This window comes from Corvus hawaiiensis, chromosome Z, assembly GCF_020740725.1.
Source record: "Corvus hawaiiensis isolate bCorHaw1 chromosome Z, bCorHaw1.pri.cur, whole genome shotgun sequence".
In the NCBI taxonomy this organism is placed as follows: Eukaryota; Metazoa; Chordata; class Aves; order Passeriformes; family Corvidae; genus Corvus; species Corvus hawaiiensis.
In genome coordinates this window covers 67,771,086-67,793,406 of record NC_063255.1, presented here as the reverse complement: position 1 = coordinate 67,793,406, position 22,321 = coordinate 67,771,086, and the positions used below count along the sequence as shown (strand labels likewise).

Below are 22,321 nucleotides of genomic sequence, written 5' to 3'. Positions count from 1 at the left end.
AAAAAGACTAAAGAGTTATGAAGGTTTTACACCAATTGGTGCAACAGTACTAATTCTGATCTGTAGAGAAAGATCCCATGGAATTTACTGTTGCTTTTAGTGCTGAAGTAATCAGTGTTTCAGACCTCCAATAAGGGATTCAACGGATTTTTCTTCAGCCCAGACAAACACACACTGCAGCAGATATTTTGAACTCCACCTTTTTCCCCATCTAAAAATGTGTGTTTTAAACAGGAGCCAAAACCAAAGAAAATGTGAGAGAGAAGTACTTTGAGAAGAAACAAAACAGGCTGACAAATCTAGAAGGATGATACTTCACGTGATGACTTAGGAGGAGAAAATCTAGGGTTGAACTAACAGAGTTTTCTAGCAAACTATACTGAAGTCCGTTTCATCAGCCAGTGCAACAAAGTCTCTTCAGCAGACTTGCAGCTGAGGTATTTCTCTTCAAGATGTTATTTTTGTTTTGTCTCAAGTAGACAGCCTAACAGAAAGTCCACAAGTAAACCATGTTGTTCCTGATATTCCAAGTCCTCTTGCATAAACGTCTCATCTCCCTGAGCGCTATGGTGCACTGCAGAGAGTTCTGCTGGAGCCCCCCGCCATGCAGCTGCCTCAGGGTCATCTTTCACACTCTGCTTAGTCAGTGCTCACAAGCCTGTTATGTCACAGAGAAAGAAAATCTTGTACCATCTTCTAGTTTGATCTGCAGACTCAGGCTCTTCAGTGAGCTTTACCTGTGTACTCCAGCTATATTTGAATTGCAGTCTTCCAGCATGAGTGAGAAACCTACTTCCTTTTACCTCTGGATCATAGATATTCATCTGGAAGGTGTCTTCTGCCTTTTTAAAAGGACCAGTAAAGCAGAAATTACGCCACAGAGACCCATCATTCCAAAAAACAATTTTCCTATCTGCATTACTTTAATTTTCCTGCCACACCTCTGCACTTTAGCACCATTTCCTCATGTCTCCAGAGAAGATTTCAGGACATGAACACATTACATATCTCTAAGATGTGCCTGACTTTGGGACATGGAAAACCTGTCAACTTTATTGAGAAACACAGAACTCTGATGCTAAAGAACTATCCTTTACCAAGTCCCTGTCTTTTTAGTATGAAGAAAGAGAAACAAATATTGCCTTGATGGAAAGAAACCAAATGCTCCTCCTAGATCAGTTTTAATACTCAAGACCTTATACAGATACAGTTTTGCATGCAGTACTCTAGCCACTCATCTATTCAACATGATTTTCCTTGGTTACCAGTTCAGACAGAGAAGACCTGCTATAGGAAAGCAAGTCCTGGTGACAGCATAAGTCAGCCACAATACAAGCAGATAACCAGAAGCCTTCAGCAAAGAGGTGTTAGAGAGATACTATTGTTGACATTTTTGTAGGAAGAGTAATATTGATATATTACAGGTTGTTCCAGCAGCTGTCAAGATACAATCAGCTGCTGTTATTCCTTGCAAATTTTCTGTGCCCATCAGTACTTCTTCTCCTCTGTTTCCTTCCAGCACTTTCTGAGTTATTTTTTTGGTTCCAGCATTTCTCTGAGTATAAACAATCCTGCATGTTACCTTTGTTTGAATGTGAAGAAGCCAGTATTCTTTCCTCAGTGGATGGATGACCCTTGGAAACAGATACCTTACTTTGAAAAATTAGTTTTCAGTGGCTATTCTTTTTTTTTCCACCAACTGTCTTGTCTAACACTTTGCTGATAAATTTATTTGCTAGAATTTTTATTTTAGCAAAATCACAAACAGAAAATCACAAAAGGGTACATAACCAGGTGAAGCAAATAATTTTTTTAAAAGCAAGTGAATGTTTTCAGAGTCTTTCTTTTTGCTTTTTGACTCAGCTCTAGCTTTTATTTTAAAACAGTATACCTGCTAAATTTTGTGTTAATGAACTGATTCATTAATTAACATTCATTGATTAACTCAAGAGAGGGTTTAAACCACAATACATACAGTACTGTTTCTCCAAGGACCCTTTTATTATCTACATTTCATCCAGATATTCCAGGTGATGACTTTCTGAATTTTAATCTACAAGTTCTGAATCAGATCTTCTGTAATACCCAATAAATAAAATCAGAATTCAGATTATACAAAAATTCTGGTGGATTCTTAGTAATTTCTATTTAGTAATTGTCTGCCAGATGGTTGCTCTGCTAGATGGAGGTTTCAGTTACTCAGTAATGGTGATTCTGGCTCATATAGTAATAAAGAAAACCTTAAGAAATTAAAATCTTATGGTAAAACAAGTCAGGGGAAAAAAACCAAAAGAAGTAGAGAGCAAAGAGAGAAGTTTGCAGAGGATGGAAATAGCCACTTGAATGTGAATAAAATTATAAATCCTGATAAGGAAAGCCCAGAAGACAAGTAAGACTAGATGCCTGTAATAGTGATGTCAAACTCTCATGTCTTAAGAATGCATAAGAGTCCAGACTACAAAAGGGCCCATCTAAATAAACAACAACAATGAATAAAACCCACCCTTATTGTTCCATCAAAGGGAAAATTGAATGATCAATGGCTTGAGCTGGCAGAAACATGCTTCAGGGAAAGCTGAGTCATTCTTGCAGGCTCAGGAGTGTTTAAATTGCAGCTTGCTCACCAGAGACACCAAAACATACCAGTTGATAAACAAAAGATAAAGCCATCAGGGGAAAAAAGGGTGAGCAAGAAACACAGAAAAACGAGGAATTGCTTTTTCTAACTTTTAGCAAAATGTGCAGCCATTTAATTTCCATTTAAAGAGAAGTAATATTCTTCTTGACTGTTTCACAGAAACCCTTAATTGGTTTTATTTTGTAATTCCATCTCTGCCTGACACTGTCCTTGATTAAAGGCTAGATGTATAAACAAATGGAGTGGTTCACCAGGGCAGAAACTTGTGCTTTGAATCTCATCCAGATTAAGAGCCTTGCAGATTACTCCCTTAAGTCTTTCCCCTCCTGACAACAACATGGACTGCTTTTGGGGAATCCTTGACTATGTGTCCTGGTCACCAATATTAAAAAATGTCAGCAGTTCAGAACGCCTTAGATAGTCAACCATATGTTTTTGTCTGTAGGACTTTTGCATGGAACTTTGAAAAAATATATTGCAGCCAAAAACTGTCAGGGTTTAAGTTGAGAATTGTAGGTTCTATTTCCTTTAAAAATGTTGTCCTTGAAAACACTGCTTCAAACTAATAATTTTCATTTTTACCATTTTTACAGCTGTGTGGAAAGGAGTTTAACAGAATGCACAATTTAATGGGACACATGCACTTGCACTCAGACAGTAAGCCATTTAAGTGCCTCTACTGTCCCAGCAAATTCACCTTGAAGGGGAACCTAACCAGGCACATGAAAGTCAAACATGGAGTCATGGAAAGAGGATTTCACTCTCAAGGTAATAATTTTCAGCAAGATTATTCTCTGTGGGATCTGAATATGCGTATCAGTAAACACAAATGGGCTTTGTACTACAGATCCACCAACTTGTGCCATAGATCCAATGTTATTGCAAGAGGTAAAATCCCATAAGCCTAGGAAGTTGCTATTAGCTATATTACTATAATGTTACATATCAGAGATCCCCAATAAATCCTAAATTAATCCTAAATTCACAGAAACAGAGAATCTAAAACACTTACGGTTCTTTCTCACTGCTTATTGGATTCCAATCAAGAATGGGAATGGAATCCTCAGACCCCTCAGTGGGTCTACATCTAGGAGCCTTGGTCATTCTGTGCTGTATTGACATAGCTGGGGTCAGATAAAGGCCATAGGCTCAAGATCTCATTTACAAAGAAGCACGTGTACAGGAGGAGATATTCCTCCCCCATCTCAAAGTAAAAGGATTTTTGACTACCGACGGTATCCTGCAAAATGTTTCCTGTCTGCCACCTACCACATATACTTCCTGAAGTCATCTTCATGTGTGTAACCATGTCAATGCTATCTAAAGAAGTGGGGCAATTAAGGATAATTTTTTTGAGGGTTTGGGTATGCAAGATATGTTTTTCAAGATTTTGCAGATAAATAATTCTTTAATGGGCAAGATTTCTTGTTGTCCCTCATATTCAAGCTTTAGGGCAGCCTAGCACATATGTAAAACGCTTCCTCTAATGACATTCAGTGTAAAATTTATGAAGATCTTAATGTCTAATGAAATAAGTGTTTTTTCTGTAAATCTCCTACAGCACCATGCTAGTTAGACAATTATTTGTAACTGGAGATTGCCTAAGAGCTTTTCATTGTACAGAGATTCTGCAGCCTTTGAGGCTTATCAGATACAAGACTATTTGTGAGGCCTGACACCTGTTTATGAACTCTTTTAACAAATAAGGCTTGTTGCAAAGTTACATCTGCTATCTAGTGAGACTGCATAGATCCTTCAGAAACTGGATTCAATTACTGAGGAGAAAATAGAAACCAAAGAAAGCAAAAGCGAGTAAAATATTGACTTTCATAGCTGTTTGCTATTGGGTGAAATCCTCACCCTGTATTTTCACTAGTCTTTACTGAAGCTGGACTCTGCCTGCAGTATCTGAATTCTTTTCTGTATATCCTGATGATGTTTGGGGCATATATGAGTCCACAGATGCCTCTTGGATAGTCTCTATTTACAGCAAAAGGGAAGACACTGACAAATACTAAGACAAACCAGATCCAGGACTAGATGCAGATTTATACTACACTGTTCAAAATCATCATTTGTTTGTAATGATTTCCTCAAGCTGAAGCACTGTCCAGTGCACAGAGCTTTTCAGTTGATTGGTTTCTCTGTGCATGAAAGAGGAAAAATTAAGGGGAGTCATAGGCTGCTGAGACTGTTGTCTTTTCATTTTTAAAGTATTAACTTTGAACCACAGTGTCCATAGAAGAAACACATTAACATGTTTTTAGTGTCTTCCACTCCTCTGAAAAATAAGATACAAAACCTGGGACTTATATTATGGACTGTGATGCTTTAGATCCGAGTTTTCTTTTAAAAAAAGAATAGGAAGGAGGAAGTGAGTAGGTTGGTTGGCAAAATTCACTTTACAAAAGGCCAGACCACTTTACTTTATTCCCAGCTGCATCATCCAGAGTCTGGCATGAACAAAACAATGCTTTTTGTGTCCTAACCTGGCTGTGAAGTGTACACAATAGCACTTCTTTTTGCAGCATCTCAAAGGAGATGCCATGAGACATAAACAATGAAGTACTTGGAGATAGCTGGATGGAAGACAAAGGTAAAGTATGAAATTCAAAGCCACTTCAGATTTTGTTTTTTAGCCATGTATCAAGTAGTAAAATTTCCTATATATAAATTTTTCCTTTTCTCCTCCCCTCAAACCACTACAAGGTTTTGGAAGAGGAAGGATTACTCTGTCCCAGACAAATGTCTTGAGAAGCTTGGAACAGGAAGAGCCATTTGATCTTTCCCAGAAAAGCCAAGGGAAGGGAATCTCATTTCATTCTGATGGTGAGAGTGCCAAGGGAAGCTCATGCCAGGAAGAAGAGGAAGACAACTGCTATGAGGCAGAGCGGTACAGCCCTGCTACATACCACCATGATGACAACAAGCTGTACATGGCTCAAGATCTCTCTGGCAAACCTGAGTGCATGATGAAGGACTTCAGAGAGTCCTACTGCAATGAGAAGGAAGAAGTCTTAAGTGAGGGAGGACTGGGGAAGAGAATAGGAAATTCCGACAAAGAGGAGAGATGTGGAGAGGGAGAGCTTGCAAACAACAAAGAACACCTCAGCTTTAGATCCTTTGAAAAGGCCAGACTTGGTCACTCTCTCTCTGATTACTTGTATTTCAAGCACAGGAACAAGAGTTTGAAAGAATTGCTGGAAAGAAAAATGGAAAAACAAACAATGCTAATAGGCATTTAAAATGGACATTTTAAAAAAGCTGGAAAATGGTAACCAGACAGATTTTAACATGAACTGTAAGCTACCAAAGCCTGGAAGTCTGTAGTAGTATTTAGAAATAAATAAGCCAAATTATTAAAAATAATTTAGGGTAAAACACATACATTACAAGAATAAAGCAGCTCGAGGTCAGCAAGAAATGCAATAGATATTGAAAAATAACACTTTTATCTTTATCCATTTGATGTATAACAGCCAATGGGTTGGGTACAGAAGTTTACTTCCTATTATATGGGGATAGATACTTACATGCAATTTTCTACTTAGCAGAAAGCAACATACTTCAGCATCTGATTTATTATCTGACTAAATATATATGAACACTTCTAACCATATGCCTCAAAAATATCTGAAAATACTAAGTATTTCACATTATAAGCCAGAGTACTATTAAACACAGCATGCATGAAAATGCCGTCAATATTCAGAACTAACACAGTCCAAATCCTTTGGTTTACTGAAGTAAGTTGACTCTTACTTCAACTACTTACAAAGAGAAATGGGAAACAAATTAATAAGAAATACTATTTCTTGGGAGGCAGTAAAGGACAGCTCAGTAATGCTTTGAAAGGACTGGAATTTTTAAAAAAATCTAGTCCTCTGGCACAAGAAACATTTGTGCTTTGCTGTGTGTCAGCCAGTATGGGAGTATTCAGAAATTTTTGAAGTGAAATAGCATAGATTGTGTTGACATTTTGCTCTAGTGCCTGCTTAGACCTATACATTTACTGGGCAGCATCAGCATGCAGCATTCGCAATCTTGCCGTAGTTACACGAGCGCAGTATGAGTCATTTCACTGAAAAAATTACGCAGTTTTGCCATTTATCTCTTCAGTTTATCACGACCAGTAAGAATAATTTTGAACTGCACAGATCTGATCAATTTTTGTTTCAGAAGGTAAAAATAACCCTTCTAGAACAAGCAGTACCTCACAGAGGGAAACCTTCCTCTTATTGGAGTCAGAAATTTTCTTGTATTACACACATCTTGAGCAGTAAGCTGCAGGCCTTTCAGATGAATTTCACTCATGATGTTTTTATGGAGTCAAACCCAGCTTTTCATCTTCTGATTCCCATACAATTATAGGTTTATAACAAACATGGAAAAAGCATTTTCCACTAAACTTTTCATTAATTGCATGAATACTTTGAACAGCATATTAGTTCCTTCATCTTCAAGAAAGGTGAAAAGCAGCCCTTCACCATCCTATTGCTTACATGGAAATAAAAATTTAATTAGTCATAAAATTTGTCCTAAGTCCTTCGGACACCCCAGGTCAAAAGGTTGAAATCCATATCTATGGTACATCTCTTCCAAATATTACTCCCTTCTTCACTTACCTGCCAAGTTCTTGATTTGAAATACATTCCAGTCATGCTCTCTATATATAGCAAGTTAAAATTAAATATATCTTATGGTTTGCTAAGACAAGTCATGTAGCTGCAGCTCTCTGCACCTATAAGAAAACATGTCTTTCAAACTAATGATCCTCATGCCTACAAGTTAATCAGGGCAAAGTCCTTATTCCTCATATAAAACTGGGTTTGTGTAGTTTGGCTGCAGATGGTGTTTTCTTTTCTCAAGGCTGAAACATGGCAGAACACATGCAGAAATTCATGCAGAGAGATCTGTTGATAAAAGAAACAGTAACATACAGGTGATTCTTCTAAATTAACTCTATGCCAGATGTGCATATTTTTTAAAATAGAAAGGTTATGGCAAATTGAACAGAAAGGCAGGTCACTTTAAACCTAGAATTTAAAATTCTTTGAAAGTGACGTGTATTTTAGAGGTACATAGTCATGTTTCTTCAGGGATGAAGAGATGTATCATAAACATTCCTCTTCCTTGCTTTAGCTGTAAGATGATGCCTATTGAAAAAGGAGCCATCTTTCTTCCAAGGAAGACATTGTGGTCAGGTAGGAAAATTTGAAAATTTTTAGAATAATGAGTGTAGCTGTAGTCTTTCTTAGACTATGGGGGAAATGGTCAGGTAAAAATTCAGCATGGTCTAGTAGGTGGTCCCTCAGAAATGGGAGCAACTCCTTCAGTTAACTTGGCTCTAGATTGTCTCTGCCAGACAAAAGCTCCCATTTGAGTATGTATACAGCCAAGAGCTGGGAGTCTCTAACTCCTAGAATTGTCTCCCTCTTGGTGGTGTAGTTTCCAGATGTGCATGGTTCCAGATCAGTCCACTCCACCTTTCCAGACATATTAGTTCTCATGATAAGAAGAACAACCAAGAAATCAGGAATCTCTTCACAATTTCTGGAAAGGTGATCATGCAGATGGGTTGAATTTAGCAAGCCCTTCACTCCTGTAGTAAGCAAAGCAGGAAGGTACACAGCCCTTCCATTGTCTGTTCATTGGAGAGTGCTATGGGACAGCTAGACAGCCTTTATCAAGAAAGAAACAAAGTATTACATATCAATTGCAGTCCAGACAAATGGAGCAAAGGAGACACTTTCAGCAGAGTTCAGCTCCCAGCCACTAATATCAAAGAATGTATTCTACCTGGGCTTCAGCAAAGCCTTTGATACTGTCTCCCATGGCATTCTCCTGAAAAAGCTGGCAGCTCCTGGCTTGGGCAGATGAACTCTTCACTTGGGTAAAAACCTGGCTGTATGGCTGGGCCCAGAGAGTGGTGGTTAAAGGAGTTAACTGCAGTTGGCAGATGTTCACCAGTGGTGTCCCCCAGAGGTCAGTAATGGGCCCAGCCCTGATTAATATCTTTATTAATCCTCTAGATGAGGAGATGGAGAGCCACTTCAGTCACTTTGCCACTGACACAATGCTGGGAGTGAGTGTTGATCTGCTGGGCGGAAGGAAGGCTTTGAGGAGGGGTCTGGATTGACAGGCTGAGGGCAGTGGTCAGGTTCAACAAGGTCCAGTGCTGGGCAACAACCCCAGGCAGTGCCACAGGCTGGGGCAGAGTGGCTGCAAAGCTGCCCACAGGAAAAGGACCTGGGGGTGCTGGTGCCAGCAGCTGAACATGAGCCAGGGTGTGCCCAGGTGGCCAAGAAGGCCAATGGCATCCTGGCCTGTACCAGCAACAGTGTGGCCAGCAGGACCAGGGCAGGGATTGTCCCCCTGTACTCAGCACTGGTGAGGCCACACTTCAAATCCTGTGTTCAGTTCTGGGCCCCTCACTCCAAGAAGGACATTGAGGTTCTGGAGCATGTCCAGCAAAGGGCAATGAAGCCAGACACCATCCCTGGAGGTGTTCAAGAAATGACTGGATGTGGCACTTTAGTGCCATGATCTATTTGACCAGATGGTGATTGGTCAAAGGTTGGACTTGATGATTTTAGAGGTCTTTTCTTACCTAAATGCTTCTGTGATGACATCATTCTGCAACTGCAAAAATTATGTCTACTGGAAGCATGCAGTCCAGAGTTTCCTTACAGACCTTGTAAGAGAATGTGTCAGATGTGTCCCTAGGAAAGGAAATAACTGCAGATAGTTCTGGGTTGTCTAAACGGTTAATCCAAACTCCTTCAACCATACTCACTGCATTCAATTTACTCACTTCTACAGTTGCAGTTCTCATTGGAGCAGAAGCACCTGACAACCACATACAGACAGATGGAAAGAAATCCCAGAATGGCAATACTATTTGCAAATAATTCATAATGTGAACTCCTTTTCACTGCATTTTTCTAGAAAGCAGAATATTTCTTCACAATGAGACTTTGAGATTCTGCCCAGTCACAAAGTCACACTAAGCTAATTCACAAACACCTAAGTCTAATTCATGATAGAATTCTAAAAAACTCATCTAAAACGGTAAATTATCAATAAGAGAAATTGCAAACAAAATTATTACTGAGGTAAGGAGACAGTGCCAAGTGACTCAAGCGAAGTGGTTAGGAGATGATAGACCTCCCTACTGTAGAACATAATGCAAATGGATCTAAGACACTTGTTACAAAATGGCTTCAAGGGACAACTTAAAAGTGAAATAACAGCCTTCGTTGTGAAGCACCTTGCTTTTCAAACATAAGTTATTTTCACACTATTTACATTGGCACCGCTTTGGGAACAGACAGTAACAGCTTTTGCTTTTTAATAGCTTTGAAAATGCTTTATAGAAATTTGCTCTCATAATGAAGCTATTTCCCATTTGTAATTTTCAAGAGATTAGCTTCCTTATTTTGCCTTGCGTAGCGGCTCAGAAGTCCAGTGGAGACATTGCCTGTGTCCTGGACATTGGGGGATATATTTTCTTCTTTTTCTCATTCCTAATGTGAGTTCATCTACCTTCTTCTAGCTATGTTGTGGAAAAATAGTTTTTATCTTACTCTCTGTTATTTGGGTTTTCAGTTTATGGGGACACATGAAACTATAGCCCAGTCTCCACCACCTCTATATAAAATCACATCTATACCAATTTCCTGCACTGTTATATGCAGTCTTGTTTCATTGTTTTGGAGAGCATTACAGCAAGTAAGAGTGGCTACAAACTTGTACAGCTGAGATGGCTGAGATGCTTCCAGAAGTCCTGCTGAGAAAAGGTAAATTTGCCCTACTATAATGTATCTGGGCAACTGAAGGCACATTGTTTGTTAAGTTAGAAGCTTTTCTGATGTTAAGGATAGCAGGGAGAGTTTTGCAAGACACTTTGGAGTACAGAGTAGGTGGAGGAAAAGCCAAAAGCTGGGCTAGTAAAGTTTAAGAGTGAAGATAGACAACATATTTACAGGGAAAGTGAAGTCGTATGTGACCTTGGATCAAGGTGTTTCAGTCTGGCCACAAGGACTCGGCCATCGCCTTGTGAAACTGAGTTTTCCTGGCTGCCAGACAGCCTTCAGTTTATGAGGGCAAAGATAGGTGCTCTGTATTCAGAAGCTCAAAGGGTAAAATACTTCATGATAATACCATAATTAAAGTTTATCCTATGCTGTTTCCTGTAAAACAAGTTACTGCACCCACCTTTTCACAACTCTGTGTTTGTCTACTACCTATTCTTTGACTTCTCTCTTCATATGGTGCTGCTGGACTCTGCTGTTTTGAGTGTACAGTTAAGAAGTAATATAAGTACTGTATTTATTATTCCTAGAAATTTTAATAATTATTAACACTTTTGAAAATGTCATGTCTGCTTAGCTGAACAAGATGTAATAGAGCTAACATTTTGTACTCCTAACAGATTTTGCAAATAATATGTTGCATATTTATTTCATGTAGAACATCAAGTTCCTATTTAAAGCCACAGCTCGTGAAGTGAACCAACTATATGTGAATCTTTAGTTTCTGGCTTTCTGTCTCAATAGTAAAAGCATGTATGATGTATTGTATTAATTTAAGCAAATAAATATGTACTGGAGAAGCTGCTGTACTTTGTATTGAAATGGATCTGGAGTTCTTGCTGTTCTAGGTATTTTATATGGCAAATGCATGAGTCTGGTCTGACAATGTCATTCATCACTGAGCACCACTGAAGAGTGGTTCTTGTAAAGGGAAGGCTAAATCACTGATGGAGGACTAGTTAGACGACAAGAGCAGAAGAGCTGCCAGGTCCTCTAAGGAAGAGAGATCGCTTTATTATTACAGACTACACAGAGGACGTAAAAAATGCTCTGGAGTGATTATGGTATTTGTCAGCATGGCTTCAGACAAGCTAAAAGAGAAAGATCTTTTTCTTAGAGATTTTTCAAAGAACTGCATCATGTAAAAAGAGAGGAAAAAACAACCAGATGTATTGTAAGTTTGAAGTTAAGAAAATAGAAATACCATTATAGCTTAAGGAATAAGCAGAAGACTGAAATCAGACCTAATGTTACTTTTTCTAGAGGAAAGAATCACTTTTAAGTACTAATTAACCTCTTGAATTTGTTTGCTTTAATGAGATCCTGATTGAATTGGCATCATCAGACTTCAGAGAGAGCATTTCAAAGTGGTTTTGAGCATACAGAAAGCAACTGGATATTTGCTATATGGTAACTCAAGTAATAACAAAATAGATGTTCTGTTTCTAATTCTCAGAGGTATATGCCTTAAAAAGTGGAAGAAGGCTTATGCAAACACTAGAAATACATGCCAGAGGCTAAAAGAACCCCAGAACTAAATCTTTATTTTCCTCCCCATTTTCTTTTGTTGTCCCTCATGCTTTGATTGTAGGATTACAAGCTACCTTTACATAAGGAGGATGAGGATGTGTTAGAGATTGACCTAGCTCATTCCCGTGTGACTCGGTATCAGTGAATCTTGAAGTTTCTCCTTTGTCAGTCACAAAAATCTGATTTAGAAAAATATGTTTGGTATTTTTCACAAACTTCCTCTTCAACTTAGTTCAAAACTGAGCTATGTTTGCTTTTGTTTTCATTTACATTTTCAAACTAGCTGAAATTAAGTACAAGAGAAAGAGAGCCTCTCAGATGTTCCCGGGGGGCATTTCTGTGACTATAACGACATGCTGAAAGGCCCAGAGTACCTAAAGATATGGAGACAGCCAAATTAATACACAGCCTCTTACCAAAGTTGTGCCATTAATACACTCTTAGGCTCACATAGCGTCATACAGCTAAATATATTTGCCCACTGGTTCATAAAGTGAAAATCTGATCTAAAAACACACGCAGGATGCCAGTAATTTCAGCATTTACAAATGATGAAACACACTGCTAATGCTGCTTCTATATATGATAATGTGTGATATGATGGTGTATGCTCTATGATGGATCATATAGCATAAATTTCCCTAATGATCACCTGTAATGAAAGTACAGCTGAACAGAGAACAGACACATTATGAATAAGTCTTCTGATGTCCTATCATTCTGATTACACTCTCTGAAAAAATACTTTACACCTATCCCATCACAGAAATTACTTAATTTGGATGAAGCCAGACTTTCCCTTTACTGAATTATTTCCTGTACTGAATTATTTCTTGTAGTGGGAACATTTTATTCAGAAGACCTCTGTCAATTTACATCAGTAGACAATGTTAGCCTGTGTTTTTGGAGTTGGGATTTTCTGATTGTACTGTGTTTTTTCAGTACTTCAATACCCTTACACTGCTGAATGGAAAATCGTTGAAGAATAAATGATGTTCAAGACACCAATTAGCCAACTAAAAAATGTGTTGCAGTAAAATGAAAATGATGGAGTTGTGTGAAAACCCAAAAGGTATTTCTACCTTGTGGGGAGGTGGAGATAGGAACTGTCTAAAAATGTCACATAAATGTCTAAAGGAAACACAATTATATAAGTGGCAGATATAAACTCAGAATAATATTTATTGATACAGAGTGATAAGTTGCAAAGGAATTCTGCAAATTGCTTTATTCTTTACAGAATTTCTACTACAAATTATAGGACCTTTCAAGAAACACTAAATCATGATCTTTTCTATTTGTTTCAAAGGCCAAGATGAGTTTTTAAAATCAGTTTATAAAGCCAGCCAGCAACATAAATATGATGATAACTGACAACAGTGGTGAAGTCTTGCTGTGAAGAAAGTTACACTAAAATTGAAACAGTATTGTGCTTAGTACAATCTATCCTGGAAGCATGTGAGAGAAGCATCAAGATCAGACAGGTCCAAAATTATATAAGTCTGATAAACATACTTGCAGACACTGCCTGGAAGCTTAGAAAGAAATACAATCTTAGGTGGAAAAAATTAGAAGTCATTCCCTAATGAGAGTTTTCATTAAAGCTACTACATAGCAAGTTCTAAAAGGATTGCATGAGGCAGACCTCACATGAACAGTCAAGACTAGACACCAGCAAAACTAATTCCACGGAAATATTTCCTACAGAAATGTCTGGGGTTGCTCACGACCACAGTGGCTCATACATGTTTGTTACCAGCTCTCTGTGGGAGAAACCACCCCCAGCCAGCTGGCAGAATGGATCATGAGGGAGAGTTGTGCAAATGTCACCCATTACACAGCAGCTAGTTCATTTTAAATATATTATCCCCTGGTTAAGCAAACCTGTCTAATTTCACTCTGAAGGGTATGAGGCATGCTTCTGCAGCCTGTCCAACCCACTCTTTTGTAACATGCAGCTGTGAGACAGAAATGTTTTAAATAGTTGCAGCCATTTCACTAATGAACATCTGATGAGGACATGCACTAGCATTCCTGATTTCAGCAGTGACATCAGCAGTCTTCCTACCTGACTTGTACTAGCAGATCCAATACCTGTACAGCATGAAACCACCCCACTACTCGTACCTGTTGGATAATGTAGAACCTTTGAATTTCCATTGTGCTAGTAGTCTCATTGTTAGGAGTCTAACCACATCACAGATATCTTGACCTATTTCCTCAGTTTCTTGCAACCCCATACTAACAGATTTATTTTATTCTAGGGCTTTAATTGTGCATTTTTAGGCTTTCATGTAGAGCCAATATTTGTGTAGATCCTATTATGCATATAGAGGAGAGTGAATGATTAATTGCATGTGTTTTTGACAGATAGTGGCCAAATAGCAAAATATATTTTCTTATTCTTCTGCTCTTTTTTTTTAAATTTTGTATTTAAAAATAAAAAGTTTCTTCTCTTTTCATTCTACTTGTTCTTATTAACTCCCAAGCCCTAGTGCTTAGACCACCAATAACCTTTCTACAGGGGATTCTAAGTGGTCAGGATGATCTCTGAGAGCACTGCTGCAGAGCCATTTCTGTCCTTTTCTTATGAAAAGCTTGAAAGTAAAAAGAACAACGTAGTGTGACAGATGAGCAGACAGAATGACAGACATGGGTGCACTTACCATTGTCAAGAGATTGTACTGTGAGTGCAGTACAACAGTCCTTGTTCTAAGCAAGATGAAGACTTAATAAATTTTAGATTAATTTTAAAAAACTCTTTCAGGGTTTACACTTTTCAGATTACAGAGTGAATATGTGAGTAATAGCACACAGTCAGAACACACAGATTTGCACAGAGTGGTCAAAATTTTTAATCTCACTTTTATTTTTAGATCTCATGAATTAACAGTCTAGTTAAACAGAGTATACTTCTGATGAGTCAATTTCCACATATGAGATTTTTCAAAGACAAATGAAAAAAAAAATTGCTTTGGGTTGACAGCAACCATAAAATCCTGCAATCAGATTATGAAGAGTGGTTCCATCCTGTTCCTATCATCCCAAAGCAACAGCTTTATAAAGCAACACAGCCAGCAAACCTACACTTGCTCTTGAGTCTGTGTGGGCTTGTTGCAAAGTTAAAGATCTGTTTGCCAAGAATTATCTGCCACCTTCTGTTTTCAGCTCAAGCACCTCAATTACAGTGTTGTCTAAAGGAAAGGAGCAATTTCTTGCACATCAGAAAATTTCCCCTTTTCAATTTTTTGTTTTCAAGTGTCTTCAACTTTTCACCTTAAAATCTCATCCGAAACAGCCATGAGTCATGCAAAAAGAGTTAGGGAAGCAGGGAAAGACAGCATAATCCTTTTGGAGGTCTATTTGATTAATAAAATAGATAATCTTACTAATATTAAATGCCTTCCAAATTGTATAGTAAACATCCCTAAAATTCCTTTTGTTTTAGAGCTGCTTTATGTTGTTAACACACAGACAAGGCCTAGTTACCCAGTAAGTGGAAAGCTGTCCTACACTGTTCAAACCTGAAAGGCCTCCAAAACCATTTAATTAAACATTTAGGTTTTCAAGATTTACACTGCATTTTTTCTTTGCTATGTTGTACTTTCCCAGTATTGTACTGACCCTCCCACCACTTTCTGATGCAGTTACACAGAAGGATGCCTGGAGGCAAGGCCACCAGAGGAACCACATCTCCCTCACCCTGTAGCTCTATCCTCTCCAGCCAAGGAGTCTCCTGCATTTTACAAGCTGGTTAGGGAGAAAAACTTTTCACCTTGGGATTATGGGGTATAAACCATTGCAGTCAGGTTTGTGGGAGAGACTTGAGGCTTTTCCCCGCTACAACAGAGGGTCACAATCTTTCTCCCTGTGGCTCCCAGGGAGAAAGTGGTCAGGGTTTCCCTGTGGCACACAGCGAAATTGGGGTCAGCCTCGCACTAGGGAACAAAAGGGTTGAAAAGGTGTACAAAAGAGAATTATATCTGTATGTGTACTGGTTTGAAAACAAACCAGTGGGAGGCACTAAGTCAGAATAACAATTTAATGGAAATTAAAGAAAAGGGGGAAAAAAAGGTAAAAGAAAACACTGTCAAACTGACAGAGTCAAGGTACAACCTGACACCCTGTTAGGCAGGGTGGTGGTAGCAGTCTGGTAGAATGGTGGCTGCAGTCCTCTGAAGCAGTGATCCTGTAGTAAAACAGTCTGCTCTTCCTCAGGAAGTCCAATGGTGGCTGTGTAGCTCCTGTCCTCTGGAAATCCAGTGGGAAGCCGGTGTCTCTGGTGTTCAGCCTCAGATTATATTCACGATGGGATGCTTGGTTCCTCCCTCTGGGCGGAGCATCTCACAATGGGGTAACGAGTCATGAGGCCAAGTGTTGATTAGGCTCATTAACAGGAGATAGTCCGGAGGGAGTTATCTCTGAGTCAGGCGGCAGGACAATGATGGGCAATTAACAGAAAGATAGTCTGGGGGGAGGAGGCAAGGAAACACTGCCCCACCTGGTTTCAACGGCTCCTGAGGATGGTAATAGAATACACTGCAACCCAGGACATTATCCACCCCTTATTCTATTACCATCTACATTATCCCAAACCAATACCTTCTTAAACTCTAAAACACACATACATATATATATATATATATATATATATATATATATATACACACAGTGAAACCTACACACCGTTCTCACCTAAGATTAGGTCTCCTTGTGGTACACAACGGGTTTCCCCATCTTTCTGCATTACCCACCAAGTGCAACCAGGTCCTTGAGCAAAGACAATCCCACGGATGGGTTTGTCTTTGCCTGAGGTGGGATTAATCCAAACAGTCTTTCCTAAAATACCTCTCAGGTGTACCACAGGGACTCTATCTCCATCCACTGTGTGCAGGGGTTCAGACTCGGCAGGACCAGCTCGATTGATGGACCCTCGGGTATTGACTATCCAGGTGGCCTTTGCTAAGTTCACTTCCCAATTTTTGAAGGTCCCCCCACCAAGTGCCTTTAGGGTAGTTTTAAGTAGTCCATTGCAGCGTTCAACTTTTCCAGCAGCTGGTGCATGATAAGGAATATGATATGTCCATTCGATACCGTGTTCTCTGGCCCAGGTGTTGATGAGGCTATTCTTAAAATGAGTCCCGTTGTCTGATTCGATCCTATCAGGGGTGCCATGTCTCCACAGGACTTGCTTTTCCAGGCCCAGGATAGTGTTCCGGGCTGTAGCATGAGGCACAGGGTAGGTCTCCAGCCATCCAGTGGTTGCTTCAACCATGGTCAACACGTAGTGCTTGCCTTGGCGGGTTTGGGGAAGGGTGATGTAGTCAACTTGCCAGGCTTCACCATACCTGTACTTTGACCATCGTCCACCATACCACAGAGGCTTCACCCGCTTGGCCTGTTTGATTGCAGCACAGGTCTCACAACTGTGGATGACCTGGGAGATGCTGTCCATGGAAAGGTCCACCCCTCGGTCACGGGCCCATCGGTATGTTGCATCTCTCCCCTGATGACCAGAGGCATCATGGGCCCAACGAGCTAGGAATAATTCTCCCTTGTGCTGCCAGTCCAGATCCACCTGTGATACTTTCACCTTGACAGCTCGGTCCACCTGCTCGTTGTTGCGATGCTCTTCATTAGCCCGACTCTTGGGTACGTGCGCATCCACGTGTTGAACCTTCACGGTCAGCTTCTCTACTCGGGCGGCGATGTCCTGCCAAATCTCAGTGGCCCAGATGGGTTTCCCTCTGCGCTGCCAGTTGGCCTTTCTCCAGCGATCCAGCCATCCCCACAGAGCATTGGCTACCATCCATGAGTCGGTGTAGAGATAGAGCCTCGGCCACTTCTCTCGTTCAGCAATATCCAAAGCCAGCTGGACGGCTTTAAGCTCTGCAACCTGACTCGATCCACCTTGTCCCTCGGTAGCTTGTGCAACTCGTCGTGTGGGGCTCCATACTGCAGCTTTCCACTTTCGATTAGCGCCTACAATTCGGCAGGAACCATCAGTGAAGAGGGCATAACGTCTTTCAGTCTCCGGTAGCTCGTTATATGGTGGGGCTTCCTCAGCACAAGTCACTTGCTCTTCCTCTTCTTCAGAGGATAATCCAAAAGTCTCACCTTCAGGCCAGTTTGTTATAATTTCTAGAATCCCAGGGCGATTCGGGTTTCCAATACGGGCACGCTGTGTGATGAGGGCGATCCACTTGCTCCATGTGGTGTCGGTGGCATGATGCGTGGAAGGAACCTTTCCCTTGAACATCCAACCCAGCACCGGTAGTCGGGGTGCCAGAAGCAACTGTGCTTCAGTGCCAATTACCTCTGAGGCAGCCTGGACTCCTTCATAGGCTGCCAAGATTTCCTTCTCTGTGGGAGTGTAGTTGGCTTCAGACCCTCTGTAGCTTCGGCTCCAGAATCCCAGTGGTCGGCCCCGAGTCTCACCAGGCACCTTCTGCCAGAGGCTCCAGGACAGACCATTGTTCCCGGCTGCAGAGTAGAGCACGTTCTTCACCTCTGGTCCTGTCCTGACTGGGCCAAGGGCTACCGCATGAGCGATTTCCTGCTTGATCTGGGCAAAGGCTTGCTGCTGTTCAGGGCCCCAGTGGAAATCATTCTTCTTGCGGGTAACCAGGTAGAGAGGGCTCACGATCTGGCTGTACTCGGGAATGTGCATCCTCCAGAAACCTATGGCACCTAGGAAAGCTTGTGTTTCCTTCTTGCTGGTCGGTGGAGACATCGCAGTGATCTTATTGATGACCTCGGTGGGAATCTGACGTCGTCCATCTTGCCACTTTACTCCCAGGAACTGGATCTCTTGGGCAGGTCCCTTGACTTTGCTCCTTTTGATGGCAAAGCCAGCTTCCAGGAGAATCTGGATGATTTTCTCTCCTTTCTCAAACACTTCCTTTGCTGTGTTTCCCCACATGATGATGTCATCGATGTATTGCAGATGTTCTGGAGCCTCACCCTTTTCCAATGCAGTCTGGATCAGTCCGTGGCAAACGGTGGGACTGTGCTTCCACCCCTGGGGCAGTCGGTTCCAGGTGTATTGCACACCCTTCCAGGTAAAAGCAAACTGGGGCCTGCATTCTGCTGCCAAAGGAATGGAGAAGAAGGCATTGGCAATGTCAATAGTGGCGTACCACTTCGCTGCTTTGGACTCCAGCTCGTACTGAAGTTCCAACATGTCCGGCACAGCGGCGCTCAATGGTGGCGTGACCTCATTCAGGCCACGGTAGTCCACCGTCAGCCTCCATTCTCCACTGGACTTACGCACTGGCCATATAGGGCTGTTGAAAGGTGAATGGGCCTTGCTGACCACCCCTTGGCTCTCCAGTTTGCGAATCATCTCATGGATGGGAACCACAGAGTCTCTGTCGGTGCGGTATTGCCGACGGTGCACTGTTGCTGTGGCGATTGGCACCTGTTGTTCTGCAACTCTTAGCAGTCCCACGGCAGAGGGGTCATCTGAGAGGCCAGGCAATGTACTCAGTTGTCTGATATCTTCTGTCTCCACAGCAGCTATCCCAAAAGCCCAACGATGTCCTTTTGGGTCCTTGAAATATCCATTTCTGAGATAGTCTATGCCGAGAATGCACGGGGCCTCCGGGCCAGTCACGATGGGGTGTTTCTGCCACTCGTTCCCAGTTAAACTCACTTCAGCTTCCAGTACAGTCAGCTGCTGGGATCCTCCTGTCACCCCAGAAATAGAAATGGGTTCTGCTCCCACATACCTTGATGGCATCAAAGTACATTGAGCACTGGTGTCAACCAAAGCCGTGTATCTTTGTGGGTCAGATGTGCCAGGCCATCGGACCCACACAGTCCAAAAGACTCGATTCTCCCTTTCCTCTACCTGGCTAGAGGCAGGGCCCCTCTATTCCTGGTCATGTTGCATGTTTCTCCCTTCCGGTGAATACGTTCCTGAGGTCCCTTCAAGAGGATCGGTCATATTATCATTCCGGTACCGTCTGGAGTTCTGTGTGCGGGAGACCGGAGCAATGTTGACTCTAGATGCGCTTCTTGTGGTAGTTGTCCCTCTTTTTAGTTCACGTACCCGAGCTGCTAAGGAGGAGGTGGGTTTTCCATCCCACTTACTCATGTCTTCTCCATGTTCCTGAAGGAAAAACCAGAGATTACCTCGTGGGGTGTATCCTCTCTCCCTGGTTGGGGGTCGCCGGCTCCTAATGGCAGAGACTCTTGTTGGTTCTGGTGAGATCTGGTAAATCTCTTCCTTAAGTTCCTTTTTCAATTTCTGATGGCCTTCTTCAATCAAGCTCCGGACTTGCTCAGCCAAAAGACTTGTTTCCACGGATGAGACATGGGTGCGAAACGGGGCTGTGACGGTGTCCTCGTAAATCCTCAGTTTGTTCACCAAGACACCCACCCTGTCCTCGCCTTCCCTCCATTGCAGCGTTGCCAGGTAACGGGAGTATATCTCTGGTCCAAGGCGTGCGAACCTCAACCACATCTGTGACGTGCACTGGACACCATCTGGGCTCTTAGGAAATCTCTCATCTTCTGAGAAAATGATCTCCAGCACAGCCAATTCCCTCAGGCACCGGATACCTTGTTCCATTGTGCTCCATTTTCCTTGGTGCACCTGGAGGTCTTCTTTACAAAGGTACCTGTCCCTTACACTTGTAAGCAGTCGCCGCCAGAGGCTGAGGGTTTCTTGGGTTCTCCCGATCCCCTGGTCAATGACCACATCCCGGGACAGAGATCCCAGTTGCCTGGCCTCACTTCCGTCCAGAATGGTGTCATTGGCTGCAGCGTCCCAGATGCGGAGCAGCCAGGTCAGGATAGACTCGTTCGTCTGGTGGGTGAATTCCCTCCGCAGGTCTCGCAGCTCACCCAGGGATAGCGACCGAGTGATGATCTCTGGCTCTGCCTCTTCTGCTGGGTGCGAAGGTCCTGCTGCATCCTCGTCAGTCACTATGCGGACTGATTTGCTTTTTGATTTCTTCTTCTGAACAGACACAACTGCAATCGGTTTAGGCTGTTCTGGTTCAGTGATGGTTTGCATGGGGACGCTGACAGTGCTTTTGGTTCCTTTCTCCTCTGAGTCAGTCTGCGTAGACATGGACGCTGTTGTTTTACATTTGGTTCCTTTCTCCTCTGTGACAGTCTGTGTAGAGATGGACACTGTTGCTTTTTGTTTGGTTCCTTTCTCCTCTGTGTCAGTCTGCGTAGAGATGGATGCGGTTGCTTTGCTCTTGGTTCCTTTCTCCTCTGTGACGGTCTGCGTAGAAATGGATGCGGTTGCTTTGCTTTTGGCTCCTTTCTGTGTGACAGTCTGTGTAGACATGGTATTTGCTGCTTTGCTCCTTTTTACCTCCTCCTCAAGCAGACGTTGCACCACACTAAGTAGTGTTTTGTTTCTAAGCATGGTGTACACAATGCAGGCCATAGAGAAAAAAGAGAAGAGAACTGACAAGAAGATTATACCATCCTTAACATCCAGAGGGAACTCAATTTTTTCAAAAACTGCTGTGCTTGGCCTGAAAGGCTGGAAGAAACCACTCTCTACTCCTCCCACCAGGGGCTGGCTGTGATTGTTGAAGAGGTCCCAGACATAGGAGCCCAGACTAGGACAGCCAAACAAAATTGAGTATATATTCCGAATGGTATTCATCGCCTCGCAGGTTATTATGCTATAGACATAATAAACCAATAAAGCAATTCTCATACCATTCCCTGGTTTTAACAGGAGTAATACAACAGGCAGGTAGTTCCCCATGTGAGGAAAAATATAGAGAGCAAGATACAGTACCCATGCAGACCAGCTGAGCACCATGGTGAATAGATTTCTGTTTATACAAAATTGTAATTCTGACTTTTTCTCAGAGCAAGCCGCACATTGGGCGCCAAATTATGTACTGGTTTGAAAACAAACCAGTGGGAGGCACTAAGTCAGAATAACAATTTAATGGAAATTAAAGAAAAGGGGAAAAAAAAGGTAAAAGAAAACACTGTCAAACTGACAGAGTCAAGGTACAACCTGACACCCTGTTAGGCAGGGTGGTGGTAGCAGTCTGGTAGAATGGTGGCTGCAGTCCTCTGAAGCAGTGATCCTGTAGTAAAACAGTCTGCTCTTCCTCAGGAAGTCCAATGGTGGCTGTGTAGCTCCTGTCCTCTGGAAATCCAGTGGGAAGCCGGTGTCTCTGGTGTTCAGCCTCAGATTATATCCACGATGGGATGCTTGGTTCCTCCCTCTGGGCGGAGCATCTCACAATGGGGTAACGAGTCATGAGGCCAAGTGTTGATTAGGCTCATTAACAGGAGATAGTCCGGAGGGAGTTATCTCTGAGTCAGGCGGCAGGACAATGATGGGCAATTAACA

The 22,321-nt window shown here is 41.8% G+C and overlaps 1 protein-coding gene across 13 annotated transcripts in view; it reads left to right on the top strand.

Moving 5' to 3' along the window:
• ZNF366 (zinc finger protein 366) overlaps positions 1-8,328 on the top strand; it is a 34,065-nt gene extending 25,737 nt beyond the window's left edge. For all 13 annotated transcript variants that reach the window (XM_048292093.1, XM_048292090.1, XM_048292092.1 and 10 more), the window contains 2 exons: positions 3,232-3,406; positions 5,348-8,328. In XM_048292093.1, coding sequence (XP_048148050.1) covers positions 3,232-3,406; positions 5,348-5,883 — 711 coding nt within the window. In that variant the 3' untranslated portion in view covers positions 5,884-8,328. The remainder of the gene's footprint in view (positions 1-3,231; positions 3,407-5,347) is intronic.
• The last annotated feature ends 13,993 nt before the right edge of the window (positions 8,329-22,321 follow it).